Below are 23,634 nucleotides of genomic sequence, written 5' to 3' on the forward strand. Positions count from 1 at the left end.
GACAAATGGTCACTCGCCGACGTGTAACCATGACAACTATGAAGAAAAGATTGAGAGACTGGAAGGAGATAAAGAATCGTTGACACTACAAAACAGCGTGTTAACGGAACAAGTGGAGGCTCAAACTAGTAGACTCAATGAACTACAACAAAATGTAGATGAACTACAAGAACATATAGCGAAGACTGAACAAATGTTACAACAGGTAATTTATATAATGACTTAAGTGTACCTGAATATGACCACCTAGGTGAGTGAGTTAAAGTCATGAATCACAGCATTCCTACCTGGGGTGGGTAAGCAAATTACAATCCCAAAAGTACAACTTGACCACCTAGGTGAGTGAGTTAAAGTCATGAATCACAGCATTCCTACCTGGGGTAGGTAATCAAATTACAATCCCCAAAGTACAACTTGACCACCTAGGTGAGTGAGTTAAAGTCGTGAATCACAGCATTCCTACCTGGGATGAGTAAGCAAATTACAATCCCCAAAGTACAACTTGACCACCTAGGTGAGTCAGTTTAAATCCTGTGTTTTATCACTTTGTTTTTCTTTGATTAACATCTGAATGCATGTATAAGTACCTCACAGGTGTATACATGATAAAATCCAACTTTGCAAACATTTTGGTAAGGTTCTGCTAGGGCCACAGTTAAGTTTGTTCTTTGATAATTCAAACATTTTTTTTACCCAAGGTACATTTTTTTGTACATGTAGTCAGTTATAATTTGAACATATTAGTCATTGTTAGGTCCAGTGTGCATGCGTTTCTGCATGCGTGTGTGTGTGTGTGTGTGCGCGCGTGTGTGTGCGTGCGTGCATGTGTCATCACCTGTATCTCAGACATGCGTGGGCCGCCATATTATATGTATAATTTATACAAGATTCACTTTATTCACACTGTTAACCCTAATCTCATTTTAATAAAATAAATTTATGAGGAAATGAATTTTAATCTTGTTTTTCTTTACCAGGAAATTACAACAAAGTCAAAGTTAGAAATGGAGAAACTTGACCTCATGGCTGAACTATCAGATTTAAAAATTAAACTAGCAAGTGCTGACAAAGATCCTGAAGAAAGACTTAAAGAAACTATGGTGAGTGTTCATGTGAAGTTTGTCAAGTTCATCAATATTTATAATTTAACAGCTGGTGGAATATTATTGCTACGTGATTAGACTTTGATTAGTGCACAACTCAACTATCTTCATTTTTAATGGCATGGTGACACTAAAGACATCGTCTGACAAAGTGAGATAGATTTGAAAACCATGAAGAATTTGAGTCCACATTTTGACCTATGCCTCAGTAAAGTGAAATGCTGAAAGTGTTTTTCCAAGTGAGAGTTTTGGGTAATTAATAGTCTCATGAATTTACTTAAGAAATAAACATAGCCCAGAGCACAATAGAATATACCGTTACCATTGTACTATATTCCACTTTTCCGTTAGCTAGTCTGGGGCAGGTAGTTATGAGACCAAATTTGTTGTCGCCTAAAGTATCCTGACATCCTGACTCTTACTAGTCTGGTACCAAGACCTCAACTCTGTGCTTCAAAGGTTGCCGAACGAAAGCAAGAAGATGACAGTACCATTGGTGGGCAAGGCCTCAGCAGTGCTAGTCTACGATAGTTCCTATACAATACATAACTCGTATCGTATAGGAACTAGACTACAACAGTGCTTTTGGTGCTATGCAACCTGTGTACCAGAATTGTCTGAGGATCTATCTATCTCCATGAACTAATGAACTAGACTCCTTCCTGCCAGTGCTAGTATTTACCAACATCAAAGTTTTTCATGTCTGGTTAAATAGGGTTGGTGTTAATTATATCACTTCACTTTCAGAATGAAGTTGCTGACCATAAAATTCAAATCAGAGAGAAAGACGACGAGATTGAAAAACTTAGAAATGAAATCATTATTTTAAGAAAAGTGAAAGAAGCTTCAGCTGCCCTGGGAAAAGGTAATTTATATAAGAACTATTTATATCTACTGTAAAATCAGGTATTTCTGTTGACGTGTACAATAACAGCCACAGGAGTTTAAATCAATGTACAAGGCTGTGATTTATCAATATGATAATGATATGGTGTTCCTTGACAGAGGCTGCTGCTGTCACATGGTATATTACATAACGTTAGTACTATTGATATATCCATTGTGCAGCAAATTTTCACAAAAATGAAAACCTGAGTTCTTGTATCACTGTCAAGGGTTCTAATTATTTACAAATAATGTTTCACCTGTTCTCGTTGACAGACTTTGTCAAACTTTATGTTTGCTGTCTTTACTGCTGGGCAGTTTTGTTGTCACTTACATTTGTCCTACTGCAATCAAAGTTGAAATTTGCATGTATGTGTTTGTGCTACTCCTTTGGAAATGAGAAGATATGTATAAAAATCCATTGATAAGTTCAAAAGTCAAATGTGCCTAAAAGGTCAAAGGTCATGTTACATTTTGGGTCTAGTATATGTACAAACCCCAGTACATTTTGAAGTCAAATGTACATAAAAACACACTCAACATAGGTTCAGTTATATTCTTAACATTTTTTTTAATTTCTATACTTTCATTATTTTGGTTTTCTGTTCCAGCTAGTGACATTTTGTGAAGTTGTGATATTGCCCTTGCTATACATAGCACAGTGTGTTTTGATTCACTCTCACTACTTTCTTGCTGTGTTGCTATGCTTCTGTGTTAATTTCAATATCTTATTGTTTGTTTGTGTGTTCATGTCTTTGTGTTTCTTTGCTACAGAACAAATAATTTTCTTGCAAGTAAAATTAAGAGACAAATGTAAGCTATACAGCATGTAGTGTTTGCACACAAAGCATGTAGTTGGACCACTGGATAGTTGTACAGTGTCTTGTAGGTCCCCCACCCAACATGTCCATCATATAGGAAGATAGATATGACCATGTGTGCCCCTATTCCACCCATATACACTTTGATTCATGTTGGCAATAGATTCTCTCACATTCATGCTGGCTTTGTTATATTGTCTGCTAATATGTCACTTTGACCATTGCTATAATGTATGTACTGAGGCCCAGCCCCCTTGTAAGGTGAGCTCTTATTGGTTACTTCAGACTAACCACGCAATGCTAAAACCAGCTGTCAGTGCTACTGGTTCAGCTTTGAGTGGTTAGTTTAAAGTAACCAATAAGGGGTCACCTTACAAGGGGCTTCTAAGTATATGGCAAATGGTCAATGTGATAATATTAACAGACAATTTAGCAAAGCTAGTGAGAGAGTTTATGTTTGATAAGAACATTTCTCCTCTTTAGACACTAGTCACTACACATAGTAGATGTGAATAGAATATGACCATGATTAGTTTGTGCTTGAGCATTTTTTCGTAGCTGTTTTCATCCACTGCCATGTCAAATGATGAGCTAGTCTAACAAGTTTGACTACTTTGCATAATTTGCATATTTATGACTTGATTTGCATAAGCCACTTCTTCAAGAATGAGCCTATTGCAAAAGCAGCTATACACACATGAAGCTCAAAGAAAAAAAGCTTGCCTGGTATTGTAATACCACACTTCACTGCACGTCTGCCACTTTATCGGCTTTGGGGAAACACAGCTAGATTCATAAAAGGTTTAGGTAAAACAAGTGAATATATTTTTGCATATCAATGAACTGATTTGCATATTTGCCTCAATTTACTGAAGTGACTGTTTAGTAGTTATTGAATAGAAATATTTTGAATTGGGCCAGTGGAAGTTCAGTGAATGATTTAGGAAAGTTGACAAATATAGTCACCACACATAGTCACCATGTCTGTCTTGTACAACCTTAACTTTGTAAAGTTTGTGAAATACATTTTTAAGTTGTTGAACTTGTTGGACTAGACTAATACATTATACGCAAACACTACAGTACACAGTGTAAAACTTCTTTTTTATATACACATACAGAAATCACTTTTTCACCAAGGCTATTCATTGTGCGTGGTTCCTGCTGAAGATTACCCAGTAGATGTTTAACCTTCTCACTAATATATTTCCTACAATAATGGCATATGTCTTGACCCTACCATCCAGACATATTTACATTTACTTCCCTGTGTGACATGACATTTGTTATTGAAGAGATGAGAACAATAACTCTGCTACTGTTAATCTCTGTACAGACATTTCCATGTTCCTTCTTCCCTATTTGACATGACATTTCTTGTCTATAAGTTGATGAAGAGGTGACAACAATAACTCTACTTCTGTTAATCACTGTACAGATTCAGAGGCTTCCAAGCTGAAAGAGGCTGTAGAGTCACTGATGATTGCCAATAACGAAAAGGTATGTTAAATTATACAACTTAACATTGCCATGGTAATTGACTCTTTTTGATGGCATTTACGGCAAATATTGGAGGTAATTTTACGCGTGGTTTCACTAATAAATGGATGACAAAAATGTGAAGGTAGAGACCTGATAGAAATAAAAGACTACAAGTATATTAACTTGATTGTATTTGCTAACATGACATTAATTGGTATACTGTCTGATCAAACCATAGACTGCAGCAAGATCACTTATGAAAAGTTTGTCTTTTAAAAACAAAGGAATTTGAAACACAACCACTGAGGGCAGTACATGGTTTGTGTACTCAATTGCAGCTATTGGGCGAGTTCAGGATAAAAATGGTTTGCCATCCATGAGCTAAAATGTCCACGTTGCTGGCACTATACTGTACCAGCTCTCGTAGTAGACAAGACTTAGCACAGTTACAGAGCACCCAGATGGACATTTTAGCTAACGAATCGCAAAACACTGTTATCCTGAATTTGCCCATCGTCGTGGTCGTTGTCATCATCACCATCATCATCATCATCATCATCATAAGCAGCAGCATCATCATCTTAAAAAAAAAGAAACTTGAAATTGTACCACTGAGGGCGCTAAATGGTTCATGTAGTGTTGTTGGCACCATAGTCCTAAGTGTCATTTACTTGATATGTTAACAGGATATAAGAATTGAAGAGCTGAGACTGTCACTAAACAGATACAAGAAAGTACATGAAATGGTCATTCACGCACAAGGCAAGAAAGGTAAGTTGTAGTCCAGAACTGATATCTATCCTAGGGATTGGTGGGGGGGGGGGGGGGGGGGGGGGGATTACAAATTTGTGAAAGTTTGATTGACTCAGAAGTCAGAAGGTGTTCCATTCGGTAATAAAGTCCACAGACAACATGATAATGTTTGTATGAATAGAAGACTGTATGCACTACTTAACAGATACTAAAAATTCTACCCGGACTGTACCATAAAACTGTTTTGCTTTTGAAATTTGTCAATTTGATATTAAAATGAAAGGGTAAGCAAGTCACTATGTGTTTCCATTGTTTAAATGATAAAAATATTATTTCAAATGTGATGAAGATGATGTAAGACAAAAACTGATCTCAAAAGCAACATACCCTCATGCAGTGTGTCAAAGGTCACTTACTTGAATTTAGTATGTGTACATTGAACTTTAGATGGTAAGAAACTTGGCAATGAACGTGTTTTCAAGTTCAAATAATTTGACATGAAAATCTGTGTTGAATAAATGTATACATGTGTTCATTTCACCCCAACACACTCAACCCTCCACCACTATTTTGAATGGAATGACCCAGTTTACCTCACAGTGATTATAATGCAATGTTATACATGATACATGTGTATGTATGGGTATGCTACACCACCACAAATCCACACTATTGACATTTTGACCTATGACCCCAGTCAGTGAAAGGTCATGACCTCATCCTTACACTTCATGTAACATGCCTGTTGTTGACATATATACACTCACACATCTTGCATCTCATTAAAGTTCACTACATGCATTATGAGTAAACTGATGGACCAATCAATTTTTGATCCAAAATCAAGTTTCAAATATGGAAGTCCTCCAGAACAAGACAGAATTTTGTCTTATTTCATATATCTAAATGGCAGAGTTTTACATGATGCTGAGGCCTTGCCAACAGACACAACCGTTCACACATTCAGTATCTGGTAAACTTGATATTATTAAAACCCTCTCTGTACATAAAATCTGGTACTGAATTGTACAAATCAGAACAACTCAGACATATTATGCATCAAGGTTGCCGATTGGCTTATAAGCAGATATGATTCATCTTCCAGCCAATCAGATTATGTCTCTCTACCCAGTGGCATCCATATTTGGACTATTCTTGACACTGATTGGTTGGTCATAAGTTGACAAGATTTACATTACTGTTCCTCCTCACTTGATAGCGTTAACTTGGCATACTGTACTCTAGAATTTCTTGTATTTTTTTTTGTCTACAATTACTGTTTCCTCACCAGCATGGTGTTGTGGCTTCCCTTCCCTTTTTGTCATTTTGTCATTTTTTTTCCAATGATGTGGTATTTTGTTTGTCGTGTATCCTCGGCTATCTTAAAATATCCATCACCTTATAATAAAAGACAAATGGTTTGTGTGCGTTAAAATTATAAATTAAAAGAAAAAAATGTATTTTTTTTAGTTGCCAGCAAGTGAGGGATAGCTGATACTAAATTTTGTACATTACATGAAATCGTATAAAGTTTCTTTGTAACCCGGGCCAAGGAAGAATAAAAAAGATAACAAAAACGAAATATTGTGATGTAATGTTTCTTCATGAAACGTCTCTGAGTTATAGATACATCTCTAAAACCTCAATTTTGCTGATCCTATGAGTATGGTCAGAATTAGTCAGACTGTTGTGTTGGTCATTTTTTGTTATAATTTGCTAGAAAACCCATAATTATATTGTTAGAGTACATATAGTTGTTTTTGTCAAAAATATGTTGAGTTCTTGTTTCAAATTTCATTATTGAAAATTGATATAGGCTTTTGTTCTGTTGATAGACAAGTAAAAACCATGTGACACACACAACTTTGTTTAATAATTATTTTAAGTTTCTGTTTCTGAACTTAATGCGAAAGTCTTTTTTTTTAGAAGTATGTGTACAAAAATGCCACTGCAAAGTGCATGTTCCTTAGGAAATGTAATTTAATGTTATCGATAACATAAAGAGAAATTGTTAGAAAGGGGAAAAATAGAAAGGAAAGGAAGCCCAAAGTAGGAATGCATGTCTTAGACTGTATTGAAATCAACTAAATATTGGCATGATTCTTAGAATTCAAAATACTTACAAATAGTAAACCCATTTCCACAACTAATGTACTAACATGAGTGTACTAACTCCAATTTATCAATCGTGTCCATTGTTGTGTTTTAACTTTGCCTGTAGTTTTGACCCATCCACCCATTGCCATAAGTTTATAAAAAGTCAACAAAATGCAGCTATGCAGGCTGTCATAGAAGTCTTTACGTTCTCTTTTTTTCTCTCTTTTTGTGTGTTTGTGTGTCATTTTTTTGTTTTTTCTTCCTTTCTGCTGAGGCCAAGTTCGCTGCAAGAGGAGGCATAGTAATGGTGACTCCCTGTCATCATCACCTAATAATAAATCAGGCATGGTTGCGTATAGATTTTGTTTCCATATGCATTATTCAAGATGTGTATTTACTTTTTTATTCTTTTGAGGGTTTTTTTTCCGACAATCTATTTCACAGGAAAAAGGGTGTATTACATTCTTAGTCAAGGCTACTACATTAACAAGATTTTTATTTGTAAACGGTGTGATCTCCAAGTATTGCATTAGATCTTGCATATTATAAAGTAGTGTCCTTACATTGTTGTGAAATCACCAGGCTTCTTTACAGCAGTGGTAGAACCCCCCCCCCCCTCCCCTCCACAACTATCAGAAAATAGACCTGTTGCCAGTTCCACATTGCCAGTTCCACAATGCATCATGTGCCTTCCCATCATGCAATGCAACATATGCTGAATACACAGGGTGTCTGTACATGCTACTCGGGGCAGCGATTGACACCTGACTGTACCCTGGATTTATGAGAAAAAAACTGTTTCCATAATTGATGGTGTTTATTCTTTGGTTTATATAATCTAGTTTAGTAGTAAGTGTACAGAAACATGACAAAAATTGATATTTTCAAATGAAAATTCAGCTGTGTTGAATATTTAAGACCTAAATCCTTCACAACTTGAATAATGCATATTTCTTGTAGAATTTAGAGATGCCTGTATTCAAATGAAAATATATCAACTGTATGGCTTGAGTGTTTTGCTGTCCATGGCATGTATCATGACACATGCATACCGGTAGTTTGTGTTACAATATTTGCCTTGCAATGTTATGAACATAGTATAGCTGTACATGTTCAATGCCTGCTAACTCAGACAGTAGCAAGTTTGTTACTAAACTATGTATTTAATAATTGTAGACTTAATTTTCAAATTGCAAGTCAGGATATACATGTACCCCAATCTGCCCAGACTCTTACTTTAGATAGGACCTCTCTGAGTAAATCATGTATATAATCATACAACCACCAAATTGCCACACTACTACCATAATACATACATTCAACCAGGAATAAGAAAAACTAGAAACCAACATTGTCAACATTACACAAGACTAAGTGCAGCTAGTGACTTACATAGATTCAGTTTTTTTGTAAGGAGATTAAGACACTGGGATGAACTACCCGATATCATCATAGAATTGCCGACACCACAGCAATTCAAGGAGGCCATCAAAACAAACAAACTAACTTGTTTGTATCATACTATTACAGATATAGATAGTAGAATATAGATGTATGTTTTGTTGGTTAAGCACCCACAAAGATGAATAAGCTTTGACGAGATTTAATTTAGAAGTAGAAATGTGAGTTAGGAAGGTTTTCAAGCTATATTGTATATATAAACATGGCTCACTGCTGGTAGTATATGTCTGTGAAACGTTCCTCAAACTTTCATCAAATTCATGGGCGTTGTGCAAGAACATATACCAAACAGTCCCTAGTTACACAATGTATACGTGGTACATGTCCCAGTATACAAACTCCAAGGTTGATTTGTCATGCATGTGCTGTCTAATATTAATAACAATTTTTACTTCTCTAACAGTTGGTAGACCAGTTAGACATCATTGGAATCCAGTAGTAAATGACATTGGAATATATACCATGTAGTATTTCATATCTGGGCAAGTCGTGGACCCCTTGGACCAGTATTAGCATGAAACTATGTTCTTGAACACAAAACGATATAAATGTTAAAAAAAAGGATATTGTCTGAAATTGTATTCTCACACAAATTTGTTAATTCTACTAAGCACATTGGTGGTGACTTGCATGGGTTGTACAGCACAGTCAAGCATTTCAAAAAATTTAGCTTTCTGCTTTCGATCTGTATCTTGGTTGATGATCCTCATCAGAATTACAAATTCCATAGTTTAAGCTGACCACTAGGTGGTGCTATAATCAGCCAATTGTACATGTTATGTTGAGCAGTTCAATACCCCCAGCTCTGTTGATCTTGGGATTTTAGTGTCTGATGTTGATATCCTTCTTGATCTTTTGACCCAGACACATTGGAAGTCTAATGCTAAAGTACTTTGAGCTGCTTGTGCATTATAACACATGTAAATCATTTGATGTACCAAGCTGATGTACATTTTTGGTCGGCTTGATGTTAGTAGTAGTACATGTGTTAGTTAAAATGCCATTTGAAATGAAACTTGGCTGGGATAAAGTAAAAATGAAAACATTACAAGGTCCGCTGTTCCCGATAACCTGCCCATTTCTGAAATATCTCATAGTTTTGTTGTATAGACAGATACTAAATATACAAACAAATGTATAACTTTTTGCATACAGATGATTGAGGTGTGTTTGTTACGTGGCATTGTCAGTATGAAATCAGAGCACACATCATGGAATACCCCTAACAAGTAACTTACATCCATCCAAAATACATATAACCTCACCACCCCTATTTGTTCCACAGTTTACTAATCCACCATGCAAATCAATAGGGTTATACCAAAATAGTCACAATCATAGGGGTCACAGCTTGAAAGCTTACCTCACCATCTATACATTCTATATTCAATCTGATTGATATCTGTGTGTTGGTGTTCCTGTAGGTGACAGTGGTGTTGCCGATGGTGACCAGAGTGATACTGCCTCCACCATCAGTTCACAACCTTCAAATATTGATGTAGAAGAGTTTTACAGAGATGCTCAGAAAGGAAAAGAGGTACATGTCAAAGTTCAAAGGTCATGGATAGTTCACGACAAAACTTGTGTATCTATGAATGAAAATTCATGTGTATTGAAATGTGTGATTATGTGGTTAAAGTTATATCATCTTTAATCTAATGTATTCTAGCCCAGAGTCTCGGCTATCTGGTTTAAAAAGTATCGGTTGCTAGAACTATACTGTTGAACCAGTATGTCAAGTCAGATATCCAATTCTCTAAGCTGGTAGTCATGTTTACCCAGACTCTCACCACTGGGGGCGCCATTACGAGACCACCCAGATGAGAGTTTGGAGAAATGTAATCACAAACGCCCACACCAGATCTCTTTCCAAGAGCAGTGCATGCTGGTGTATACTTCATGTCCAACATTGCAGGATGAACAATCCAGGTACCTTTGCGACAGGTTATCATATTTCAAGCAACTGATACATCTTAATTACAACAAACAGGTCTCGTAAGCCAATTTATCAAGACTTGAAAGAAATGTACTGTGTGTCTTCCGGTGCGGGCAACTGTGGATTACAGTTCCCCAGACTCATCTGGGTGGTCTCGTAGTAGAACCCCCTGCAGTGAGAGTGAGAGTCTGGGTAACTGAGACTTAATTGAATGTAATTTTGACCTACTTATTCTGTTATATTTAGCAAAAATTGTGACCAATCTTGGCATATAAGTTTTATAATATTTTGAGCAAAACTAAAAAAAATGTTATTAATGTCAATATGTATATTCTTATTCCCCTAACAGGATCTTGAAACTACACAAAAAACATCAATGCCAAGTCCTACAGCAACATCAACACCAGTGGGTGCCGCAGTTCACACAATACCAGTCAGTGCCATGGTGCATGCCACACCTACTCCGCAAAGACCGACATTTCAAGATGTGAACAGTCCCCCGAGTACCATAGTGAATGACGATACTGTGGTTTACCAGGGTAAGACGTCGACACCGACACAACCAGGAACTCCAAGTAATACTACTGCTACGACAACGACAACAACAACAGTGATTACAATTTTGGGTGAACAGAGAACACCAGTAGCACAGACTGCACCGCCTACACAGCCACTTAAATCATCTAGTCTGGAAGAATTGAGAGATATACAAGTACAAGATACAGCGGTAAGTGTCCAGTGTCAATGTTACAGCTTAAACAGGTACAGTTTGCCAGAAGACTGTTAGTACATAACATATACATTTACAGCTAAAACAAGAAATGTTTGCCAGAAGACTATACATAACATATACATTTACAGCTAAAACAGGAAGTGTTCACCAGGTACATAACATATACATTTACAGCTAAAACAGGAAGTGTTCACCAGGTACATAACATATACATACACAGCTAAAACAAGAAATGTTGCCAGAAGATGGTACATAACATATACATATACATATACAGTTAAAACAGGGAGTGTTCACCAGAAGACTGTATAATATATTTACAGCTAAAACAGGGAGTGTTCACCAGAAGACTGTATAACATATTTACAGCTAAAACGGAGTGTTCACCAGAAGACTGTATATAACATATACATTTACAGCTAAAACGAATGTTTGCTAGAAGACTACATATAATATAATTAATGATCAACATCGATCATATGGTAAGTTGAGATTGTTTGAAAACATCACAAAGTATTATCCTGTCGTACATCTTCACCTACAGAAACCACAACCTTATCCAGACTACAGCACATTACCAAACTCACCAAGAAAACCGAAGGAAGCTGAACCAGAGCAAGTAAAAGAAGAAACACCAACTACGCCTCAAACTACATCACAGCTGAATGGTTTTGATATGTTTCCACGCATGCCAGATCAACCGAAACCACAGCAACCTTCAACGGAAGACAACAAATTAAATTACAGAGGTAAAACAGGTGTAACATTTGGTGGGAAGGGTTTGCTCAAAACTAAAAGTGGTGGTGGAAAACGATCTACCAGTGCCCCTAATCTTGGTAAGTGTGTGATACAAATCTCACTCAGGATCACCCCCACTTTCAAGTGGTGTGTGCTTCAAATAGTACAGCCTGAAGTTGTCTGAAAATTTGCATGAATAAATTTCAAACCGATATCTTTCAAACCATAGAGAAAAAATCTTTGGTCATTTTAAGTAGAAAATAAATATGCAAATTCATTCAAAATGGCCGACACATCATGTGTGATAGCATCAAAATGTATTTAGAGATTTCTGTTCCTTGACAAAAATAACTGCACACCAAATCTTGCAAAATTTTCTACAGATTATATCAGATTTCATATGGTTTATCATTTTAAATTTGGTGAAGAATAATTATTTATGAATTCATCCCGAGGTGCATAAATTTTCACTTGGTTCAAAAATGTGAAAATTCGAAATTGTTGATAATTTCAACTGACAACAAAGTGGGGGTGATTGAATTAACCAACATTTACTAATCCAAACTAGTAAGTAGTTTTTTCTTACTCTAACATATCTTAACTGTTTTGTCTTTCTTTGTAAATTTACCTGTAATATTTATCTTTGTTGATGAATGATTTATGGCGCAATGCGTTGGATTTTAAGCAAATGTGTAACTTTTTAATATGCATTACATTTTAAGATCTTGTATAACAAGTAACCATCAGTGACTACATGTGCAAATGTGTAACCAGTGGCAACAATAACTAGAAAATGTGTAACCAATGACAACTTGTGTCAACAAACATGTTTAACCTAACCTGTGTATGTAACCTGTGATTACAAATACTCACAAGAAATATGTAACCAGTGATAACAAGTATTATTAACCAGAAGTGTTTAACCAATGACTACCAATATCAACCAAAATGCTTAACCTGTGTTTACAAATATTAACTAGAAATCTGTAACCATGGTGATACGTTTTGCTGAAAATAACAACTTTTAACAAGGTAATTTATGTTACAGTGGTAGATTCTGTGGCTTCATGCCCAACCCCCACCCCCCACCCCCACCACCCCACAAATCAAATCACCATGTATTAAGATGATACACGTTTTACAGTAATATGTCCATTTCTGTGACTCTGTCAGATCCAATGTCTTACCTTGAATACTTACCTACATGTGATAATTATCAGTATTGGTAAATTGTAATCACTGTGTACATGTATATATAACATTGAAGGTAGTCATTGCATCATGTAAGTAAGTATATCAGTAATTTCAATACAGAGGTATTTTTTTAAATTCCTTAAACCTGCACTAGCTGTAACTGTAGTATTATTATTTTTTTTCCAATCAGACAACCAACAATATATTTGCTGAAAATTGTCAAAATAACAAATAAGACATACTAGTTAATTAGAGGTCTATTTTAGCTATAAATAGTATAGTATTAAGTTGAAATTGGGGTTCATAGGAGTGCTAATTTTTCGGGTACGGACCCAAAAATCAATTTGATTTATATACATGTATTACACCATATTATGTGTACTACTACACAAATATGTTTACCCACAGGTGATTCAGTACCGTGCAGTGTGTAAAATATTATAATTAAGTCATTATTGCTAACACCTCAATTTCAAATACAATATTCCAGTTCCAGCTAGTGCAGTTTTAAAACTTAATTTCCCATTTGATAAGATTCTCTTCCATTTATCAATCATTTTCATAAACCATACATTTAAAACAACACTTTCATTACTGTAACAGTTATGAAATCAATTTTTGAGAAATAGAAATTATTTTTGTATATAATTTTTACATGTATAGCTGAGACTGAGGTTGCTGGCCTGGAGGAGGAACAGCAGCAAGCTAACAGAGGAGTTGGTCTACAGAGATATGGTGGTCTGTCTACTCTGGACAGAGCCAATGATTATCCCACATCTCCTAAAGAACAGAAAAAGAAAAAGAAGGGAATCAAAAGGTTTTTTGGCAAGTGAGTGAAAAAATTTACGGTACTATTTTCTTTGTTCAGCCAAGGAAACTACGAGTGACCTAAGGGGCCTTTGTCACTCTGAGTCGCTAGACTCAGAGTGACAACCCTTAGGTCATGGATATAGTATCTCCCAAAATAAAATGAACTAGGGTAGATTTTACATACTTACCACCCTCACCAAATTCCCTACCAAATGTGTGAATCTTTGAAAATATTATTATTGAAACTTATACGACTATGTTTGCATGTTAATATCAATACGAATTCTCATTTACAAGATTCTTATACTCTATAACAGGTTAAGGAGGAGTAGTTCTGGTAGTTGGAATCCCGATTCTGAACCTGATGATGAGGACGACTATGATGCATTTAAACGTGGTGGAAGACTTCGAGCCACAGCTGGAGCAAGGCTAGGCTGGTCTAAAGATTTCAAATCCAATGAGTATGTTCTTTTATTTGTTCAGAAGTGGATTGCTTTCTAACCCTTTAAATAGTTGTATGCTGTGTTGTGGGAAGGTTTCAAGTCTGAATATTATGTACTGTGTTCTGAGAGGATCTCAGTTGGGTAGCACCAGTTGGATTGAGTTTCTAAGTTATGAAACAATACACCGATTACACTGGTATTTGTGGGCTGGACTTACACTGGTAGGTAGTTATTGTGTGGCTGTTAGACCAAATGACATGTCTGTCTCAGTTACCTTTAGATCTCACTTACATATACTTTCTTATCAAATGAATACTGAAGCCTCGTCAACCAATTGTCATGCAACTTTGACAAACTGCCATATATCATTGACCAACTGCCATGTTTCATTGACCAACTGCCATGAACCTTTGACCAATTGTAATGCATTTTTGACCAACTGTCATGCAACTTTGACAAACTGCCATATATCATTGACCAACTGCCATGTTTCATTGACCAACTGCCATGAACCTTTGACCAATTGTAATGCATTTTTGACCAACTGTCATGCAACTTTGACAAACTGCCATATATCATTGACCAACTGCCATGTACCATTGACAACTGTCATGAACCTTTGACCAACTGTAATGCATTTTTGACCAACTGTCATGCATCTTTGACCAACTGTCTTGTATCATTGACCAACTGTCCTGTATCATGGACCACCTGTCATGCACCTTTGACCACCTGACATGCACCTTTGACCAACTGTCCTGCATCTTTGGACAATGCCATGCATCATTGACCAACTGTCCTGTCCTATCATTGACCAACAGTCATACATCTTGGACAAACTGTCCTGTATCTTTGACCAACTGTCCTGTCCAGTCATTGACCAGGGGTCATACACCTCTGACGAACTGTCCTGTGTCTTTGACAAAAGTGTCTCATATCATGGACCAACTGTCCTGGATCATTGACCAGCTGTAATGTATCATTGATCTATCATTGTTATGATTTGTTACAGTTACATAGATGTTCCATTTGCCAAGTGGGATTCAGAGAAAGTAGCAGGATGGATGCATGAGATGGGACTTGGTAACTATGTCAGTGGTTGTAGAAACTATGTCAAGAACGGATCTACTCTGATCAAGGCATCACCTCACTTCTTTGAAAAGGTAACTTGCAAATAATCTAGTGGCTAGACACTCGGGCAATATTCTGTAAACTTGAAAAGTGACTTCAAGTCACATAGCACTAAAGTCAATTGATATTTTCGATAACATACGACTGAATGCTTGGTACCTGAAACAGAATATTACTGCCTAGGTGCATCATGAAAATAAGGAACATTCGATTTCTTAGTCACCACCATAACTTCCGCCCCATGTGCATAAACATACATTACTATGGGCATGCGTGAGAATAAGTCAACCTTCTTGTTCTATTTTGACACTCTAGCGTGAGGTAAAATGCTATTGCATATACTAAGAATTGCTTTCCATTTCATTTTTAGGAACTTGGTATTAAACATCCTCTGCATAGAAAGAAACTGCAACTTGCTCTCCGTGCTATAGCATCAGAAGAACCAGACAAGATGGGAGAACTTGACTATAATTGGGTTGCTAGGTGGCTTGATGATGTTGGCTTACCACAGTATAAGGACTCCTTCAATGAAGCAAGGATTGATGGGAGAATGTTACATTACTTGACTGTGGTAAGTCATGTGACCAATCTGTGATGTGTAATGCATAGGTCATAAAATATTACTGATATGCAAATTATTTTTTGACGGTCTTGGCATAGAGTGTGCCTTCACTGGTTCCTGCATACATGCATTTGTATAATGTACACAGGTGACCAGTTATCGCATCTAACTCTCTCATTGGCTGCAGCAACCACCTGACTAAAAAATACTGCAAAGAATTGTCAGAATTTATATACATTTCCATGGCAACTCAGTATGATGGGTTCAAGATGGCGATAACTAGTTATTTGCAGTCTCACATCGTAAACCGATAGGGCCACATGATGATGCAGTATTCAGTATAAGCATGTACCATATCACTTCAGCTCTTGGTCTGTTCAACATTACATACCCAGTGATGAAAATTTCTCGTACTAAATTATTTTCCATTTGTTATTTTTCAGGATGATCTGTTTTATTTGAAAGTCACCAATTCATTTCATCACGTCAGCATCAAACGTGGAATACAGTGTCTACGAATACAAAACTTTCATCCAAATTGTCTGAAAAGGAGGCCCACTGATGAGGTGAGAGGTCATTACCATAGTTACAATGAATATTCAACAGTTCAGTAAGATGTTTTTTGACCAAATTTTGGACTGCACCCTCTCACTTTGTGAACTGAATCATTGCCATATTCTAATTGTAAAACTGAACTGAAAACAATACTATCCTATAGCAAGAACTAAAGTCTTGCCTTAGCTTAAATATATCAAGCTAGAACACAGGTTTCCAAACTATGTGGTTTAGCTTTTTTTAACTTTACTGATTTACTTTATTTCAAGCCGATGTCAGATTCGAACTAAAATTCATGTATAAAGAAAAAGATTCGTCTGACATATGATACCTGTAGAAAAATGTGGTCTTGAAGAAAAGAATGATTCTATCATTCTGCTAAATAGCATGAATTCGAGAATCTGGGATTAAATTTTGGGCCTTTAAGTGAAATTTTATCCATGGCAGGATTGGCTGGCACAAACCATGTATCTAGGCTAATCTCCTGAATGCGGACAATTTCTGCGTTACCGAATTAATGGCTTATGACCACCCAGAGACTAAACAAACTACCGATCAAGTGGAACAAAAGATCACAAGGGATTAGGTAGAGGGCAAAAACCTGGGCAAACAGTGATATTTGTCAGAGCAATCACCGATTGACAGTCAGTTCACACCTCAAGTAAGGTATCTTTTCATATGGAAATGATTTCGAACCTACAGCGTTTGTGCCAGGGAATCTGGGCATGCTCAGCATCCAGACACTGTAAACAGAATAAAACTGGAATTGAATACATTGATATACTAACTATACAAACAGTACCGTCATAATGTTTTGCGTATAATAATTGGCATTTTCATGACCTTCAACTCTCTGTGACCTACACTTGGATGTTCTGTGGGGCTCACAAAGACACTTCAATCCGAATGAGGATTTTAAAAGTTATCAATATCTTAGCTCACTTTAGAGGCCACTAAAATCTGTTTGTTTTTGGAAGAGGTATTATGGCAGTAGGGAACTTGCAATCCAGACTGAGCATGCTCAGACGCAAAGGACTACGGGATTATCAGTGGTTATTGTAATATCAATCTGGAGCTACCGATAAAATAAACCTCCCACAATGGTCAGGGTGACGATGAATTGATTATTTGTGGTTACAAACAATGTAACATTATTGTTTACAATGCTAATTGATTAGTATTTATTATCACATTTCCCATGATGCAACATTCAATATGGCGGGTTTGCAAGTTCCCTAGTAGGAGCACAGCAGTTGGATGGCATACTTACAATTAATTACATGTAAATTTATTCAAAAATGACACCTGACACACTAGTCCAGGGTCACAGAAAGGTCATAGAAGTCAAATATTGAGGAAAATAAATGTGCCCTCTAAGTATACTATAATATAATATATTTTCATGATTACAATGTAGAATTTTTTGTGGCTTTACATTTTTAATTTTTTGTCTAAGTTATATTGATTTTATTATTTGATTGATTATAATTTCGCTTTCTAAAATAAATATTATATGTTTGATATTTAAAAACAATCACAGCTTTTCTTATGCTTACACTTTTTTTCGCATCTCATTAATCCAGATCTGCAACACATCAGCTTTTTTTCTCACACCAAATTTTTTCATGAATATTTTCTACTTTTAATCTTTTGCCTGTTTTCTTTACTCTTCTGCATTTCATTTCACTATTTTGTTTGTTTGTACTTTCTTTTCTCTTCTGCAGCAATTTTTAGACTGTTCTGAGACTTTCCTCTGGAACTCACAATGGGTAAATGACACAAGTTTAGTGAAAGTAGTTGCATGTTTAGAGTATGAGATTCACCGGAGAATTTGATACTGCAAATGCATCACTGCTTTCATTGTGTGTTCTTGGGTGATTTGTTTGATAATGTGGTAGTGGGGGAGTTAGACTGTAATATACGTGTGGTCACTCTGCCCTCACCGACCTGCTCTTCTAAATGGCAGTGTGAGGGCGCCCTGTCACAGCGTACCTTACAGACTGTTGGGGAGAGTACAAGTAGGGAGAGAGAGTTGGACATTTTCAATACCATAGTTTCAAAATATCATTGCTATTGTATTTGTCCTGATTCCATAAAAACTTATCCAAAAACTTTACAAACCAGGGAAGTCCTGTAATCAAAGCAGACTCACAAGTGTATTGGCTATTCAGGAAAAACAGTTTTCGAACTTTTCAGGAAAAAAATTATGTCGCATGGGGGATTTGCAACCAATAAATGTTACACTTCAAAAGTGACTAGTTTTACAATTTTATTTACAAATTGTAGCAATTTTAGTGACAAATATATTTGAATTGAGAAGGAGGGATACACACTGTACAATATCTTACCCACAACTCTCTCTGATTGGTATGCTTGGAGGTTCCTTATTTTATAACTTTTTCAATAATCCATACTTTTCAACATTTTAAGCATAGTAATTAAGTTTAATTAATATGTAGCAAAAGTACGCTTAGGAATCAAAAATAAAGTTCTAAATTTTGTACAAAAATGAACTAACAACTAAATTAAGCATGTGCTGTGAATAAAACACTTTTCACTGTCAAAGTGTCAATAACTTGGGTAGTCAGTGTGTATGATGAGTTTTAGTATGTAAATTTCTTTTGTCATACCTATTCAAATAAATCTATATCTTTGGCAAAGTCATAACAGGTGCATATATTTTCCTTAGTTTCGTCGCAAATATTCTTCATGTCTTTCAAGAAAATCTGCTGACAAATTCCTAAAATTGCTACTCTTTCTACAATAAATCACTAATACCAAAACCGATGAAAATGGGTATTCAGAAATTCATCAGTGGCAATTCTACGCTTGCCAAATGGAAAAAATGTTTTTACAAAACCCTATACACTGGTGAGATTTGTCTGACTTCAAGGAGATGATGTCCAACACTACAAATCAGAGAGAGTTGTGGGTAAAATGTTGTACAGTGATACAGACCAAGAGTGGGTTAGTCAGGGCCGGGGTCAGAGCATATACAGTAGCAAATACGATATCTTACCCAACTATACATCACACGGTATATTCATTGATATCAACCATACAAAAGCATGTGCCAGGCTGAATGTTGAGATACATGATCATGTTGCCTCATAAACACCCCCTCCTTGCTAGTAAAATAACCTGTCAAGACTACTAATTAAAAACAATAGGATTATTCCAACTAGCTGTAAGTATAGGGGTGCGGTGGCGATAAGCATGGAGAATCGGTAATGATTTTTGAGAGTGAAACTTTGCTAGTGTTATGGCAATTAATAACTATTATTGAAGCATGGTATACCATATTGCATGTCTGCGGTATATTTTAATAAATGAAATGTTATTAATACTTTGTCTTCAGATTGGATTGTTTTCATTTAAGACACCATCAGCAAAATATGAATACAAACAAGGTTGTCTGCCAAGCCCGTGTGTATTGTCTGTGCATTGTATAATGTACGGTAACTTTTATTCCAAACACAAACTTTGAAAATTATTCCTTGAAATTTTCAGATTTTTTCAACAGATTGACTCTTTATTCAGAACAGGTAACTTTAAGGACGTTTTAGTCTAATAAAGGGTAATGGGTGCCTCAAAGTTTTGTCCACATAGTGGGTCTGCAAATTTACACCTGTTTTGTAAATGTGTTTGAGCATAAACGTTGAAAAGAAATAATGTATTCCAACCTGATCACTTGAAAGAAAATGCCGTAGATTCCTTTTCCTCACTCTCCAACATCTATAGTTTGAGTACATTGAGCTTGGCTGTTGCTATATCAGAACCACATAGTGGGTCTGCACTGGACAGGACTGTTACTTAACTAAACTGTTTTCCATTGATTGTAGTCATGGCAGAATGGTGCTGAGGTTATGTTGTGGACAAATCATAGGGTAATGGAATGGTTACGATCTGTTGATTTATCAGAATATGCCCCTAATCTTAGAGGTAGTGGTGTACACGGCTCTCTTATGGTAAGTATACAAGTACATACAGTGTGAGTTAGTTGCAGCATTGTCTATTGATTTCCTACCTACCTAACTACCTATACCTACCTTACCTCCCTCCCACCCCTCCCTCCCCTATCCTTTCTCCATCCCTCCATACATACATACATATATACATCCATCCATCCATCCATCCATCCCCTCTCTTCCTCCCTCCCTCCCTCCCTCCTTCACCCTCCCTACCTACATACGTACCTACCTACCTACCTACATACACATACATACATACATACATACATACATACATACATACATACATACATACATACATACATACATACATACATACATACATACATACATACATACATACATACATACATACATACACACACACACACACACTCACATACATACATACATACATACATACATACATACATACATACATACATACATACATACATACATACACACACACACACACACACACACACACACACATGAATGTAAAACTGATACATAAAATGACAATGTAATCTTTTACATATTACAGGTGCTAGATCCTCATTTTACAGCTGAGACGTTAGCGTCATTGTTACTAATTCCACCAAATAAAACTTTACTGAGGAGACACTTGGCAACACACTTTGTTGCCTTAGTTGGTGCTGATTGTCAAGCTAAGAAGAGAGAAGCAGAACAGAATCCTAATATCATTCCATTGTCACAACTTGCCAAAATGAAGGTAAGCTAGAAAATAGACCTTTCTAGGGAAGTGACCCCTCTGTTTTCACACAAAACCTATTTCTACTTGCCAACATGAAGGTAATCTGGGTAATAGACCTTTCTAGGCAAGGGAGCCCTCTATTTTCATATCAGACCTATTCTACTTGCAAAGTGTAGGTAAGCTTGGATAGCAGACCTTTCTAGGAAAGTATGCCCTCTGTTTTCACACAAAACCCATTCTTGTCATAACTATAGTGGTGTTTACAATCCATTTTAGGGCTAGAAGTAAGGGCTGGAATATTATAGCATAAAGACAGCAGACGCAAAGTTACCAGTCATTTCCATGTTCTCACTGTGATGTTTTATTTTCGACTACCCATTTTCAAAACATGCCTAACAACTACTGTAGACACATGGTGTTCCTTTGCACACATTTTGTTCACAGCTTTGTGTATTACTATACAATCAACAGCCATAACAAAATTTTATCCCTCACTATGTTAAATCTGGGACACTCGCATGCATTCTTGCAGTCCTTGCACATGAAATGGCCAGAACCTCAGTAACCACAATATATTCTAACCATTACAGCTGCCTCGTGATATAAATTCGAAAATTACATTTACATTACCATCTGTATAATCAATATGCTGTGTTGATTTTCACATTGTGAAATTACTTCCTTTTGTTGTGTATGGTCAATACAAGCATTTTCTTTTTACTTTATTGTATTGTACTGATATCTGGAATTATAGATAAGGTTACAATAAAGTTTATAATTAATATTTATTATTATTGCTAATAACTAATAAATACATTTTGTTTATTTTACATTCACAGGCTAAAAAGAAGAGCTCCAGTATGATGCGTAAAAAGAAATCTGGGTGTGAACCAGAAGATTATATATGTCCCATGAACATAGAAATGCCAACTGTGCCAAAGTCACAACGAGGACCTCGTAACCCTCACACTAACGGTAGTATAGCAAACAACTACAGGACTGAGGTTCGTAGTGCTGATATGGTGCATAAGCAGGATGATGAGGAGGAGGGTGGTGGTGGTGAAGATAATGGCGATGCACCCCCACCACAACCACCACCTCAAGAACCTGTTAATGAGGTAATAATTGATACCATTAGATGTTATCCTCTTTCATACACAAGTTCTCTTCTTTTACTTTTGTTTGAGAAACAGACATGTTTTGAACAAATTACTGATATCCTCTTTGTTAAAAATATGAAAGTTTGCAGAAGTTGGTGTCAGTGTCATTGAAGTAGATGTTCAAAGCTGAACTAGCTGCAACTGAAATTGTTGTTATATGCTTGCCTGTCACCAGTGGTAGTTATAAAATTACACCAGCAACATACTCCTCCCCTCTGTCGTTGCCCCCCCCCCCCACCCCCCCCCCCCCCCCCCCCCCACCCCCATGCCTTCAGCCCACCCCAAGTCTGTAGGGATATCAATTTATCCATTCTTGGTACGTGAAATAGAATATTACTGCCTAGGCACATCGTAAAAATTATTAATTAATTTCTTGGTCGATGACTCGACACCATAACTGCAGCTCTATGCGCTTCACATGCATTAATATAGGTAAAAAGCTATTGCAGGTACTAGGTAGGTACCGAGAATTGTACGTTGAAACCTAATGACCTGTCAGTTCTTGGAAGGTGTGGTGTACAATCAGAAAGAATGTGAGTAAGTTATAAGATTTCTTTCCACATAGAAATAATATTTTCTTTTGTTTGACATTCAGATGGATGAAGGTGCAGTCAGACAAATTGGTGCTTTCTCTGAAGATATAAACAAACTAACAGTAAGTCTGTTATAAAGTGTGGTCATTTATATACTGGTACAGTGGGAGATAAATGTACTCTAGATGCTATCTGTTTATTTTGAATCTGAAGATCTTGCCACTCATGTCTAGTCAAATGAAAATTTAATCAAGTCAAAATCTAGTTTGGCCACATGCTGACAAAAGTGTGAACAGGAATTGTCGGTAGTAATCCATCACACATTGATATGTTCTTGTAATATTGGGTAATTCATTCAATAAAGACATGATTCTGATATGCAAATTATGTTTACATCTTAATGACTTTCAAGTTTGAATGTAAGTCATGTGATGTCATCGGGCTCTAATTGGATTAAGTACAGCTGTTGGTGATAATTTAAAATTTAGCAAGGAACGTTGTTCTACATACATCCATTTCACTAGACGTGAGTGGTGAGATCTTCAGATTCAAACCAATGGATAGCCTCT

General features: G+C 36.3%; 1 protein-coding gene across 3 annotated transcripts in view; it reads left to right on the forward strand.

The window, feature by feature from the left end:
• LOC144447949 (liprin-beta-1-like) overlaps positions 1-23,634 on the forward strand; it is a 68,256-nt gene that overhangs the window by 40,215 nt on the left and 4,407 nt on the right. Inside the window, exons 4-21 of one of the 3 annotated variants that reach the window (XM_078138069.1) lie at positions 2-205; positions 978-1,100; positions 1,851-1,968; positions 4,248-4,309; positions 4,978-5,062; positions 10,027-10,139; positions 10,888-11,265; positions 11,816-12,107; positions 13,867-14,032; positions 14,331-14,474; positions 15,469-15,619; positions 15,958-16,158; positions 16,593-16,715; positions 18,429-18,473; positions 20,547-20,672; positions 21,202-21,390; positions 22,212-22,490; positions 23,128-23,187. In XM_078138069.1, the coding sequence (XP_077994195.1) occupies positions 2-205; positions 978-1,100; positions 1,851-1,968; positions 4,248-4,309; positions 4,978-5,062; positions 10,027-10,139; positions 10,888-11,265; positions 11,816-12,107; positions 13,867-14,032; positions 14,331-14,474; positions 15,469-15,619; positions 15,958-16,158; positions 16,593-16,715; positions 18,429-18,473; positions 20,547-20,672; positions 21,202-21,390; positions 22,212-22,490; positions 23,128-23,187 (2,859 nt within the window). The remainder of the gene's footprint in view (position 1; positions 206-977; positions 1,101-1,850; positions 1,969-4,247; positions 4,310-4,977; positions 5,063-10,026; positions 10,140-10,887; positions 11,266-11,815; positions 12,108-13,866; positions 14,033-14,330; positions 14,475-15,468; positions 15,620-15,957; positions 16,159-16,592; positions 16,716-18,428; positions 18,474-20,546; positions 20,673-21,201; positions 21,391-22,211; positions 22,491-23,127; positions 23,188-23,634) is intronic. The other 2 variants (XM_078138071.1, XM_078138070.1) reach the window with 2 other exon arrangements.

Source organism: Glandiceps talaboti, chromosome 17 (assembly GCF_964340395.1).
Source record: "Glandiceps talaboti chromosome 17, keGlaTala1.1, whole genome shotgun sequence".
In the NCBI taxonomy this organism is placed as follows: Eukaryota; Metazoa; Hemichordata; class Enteropneusta; family Spengelidae; genus Glandiceps; species Glandiceps talaboti.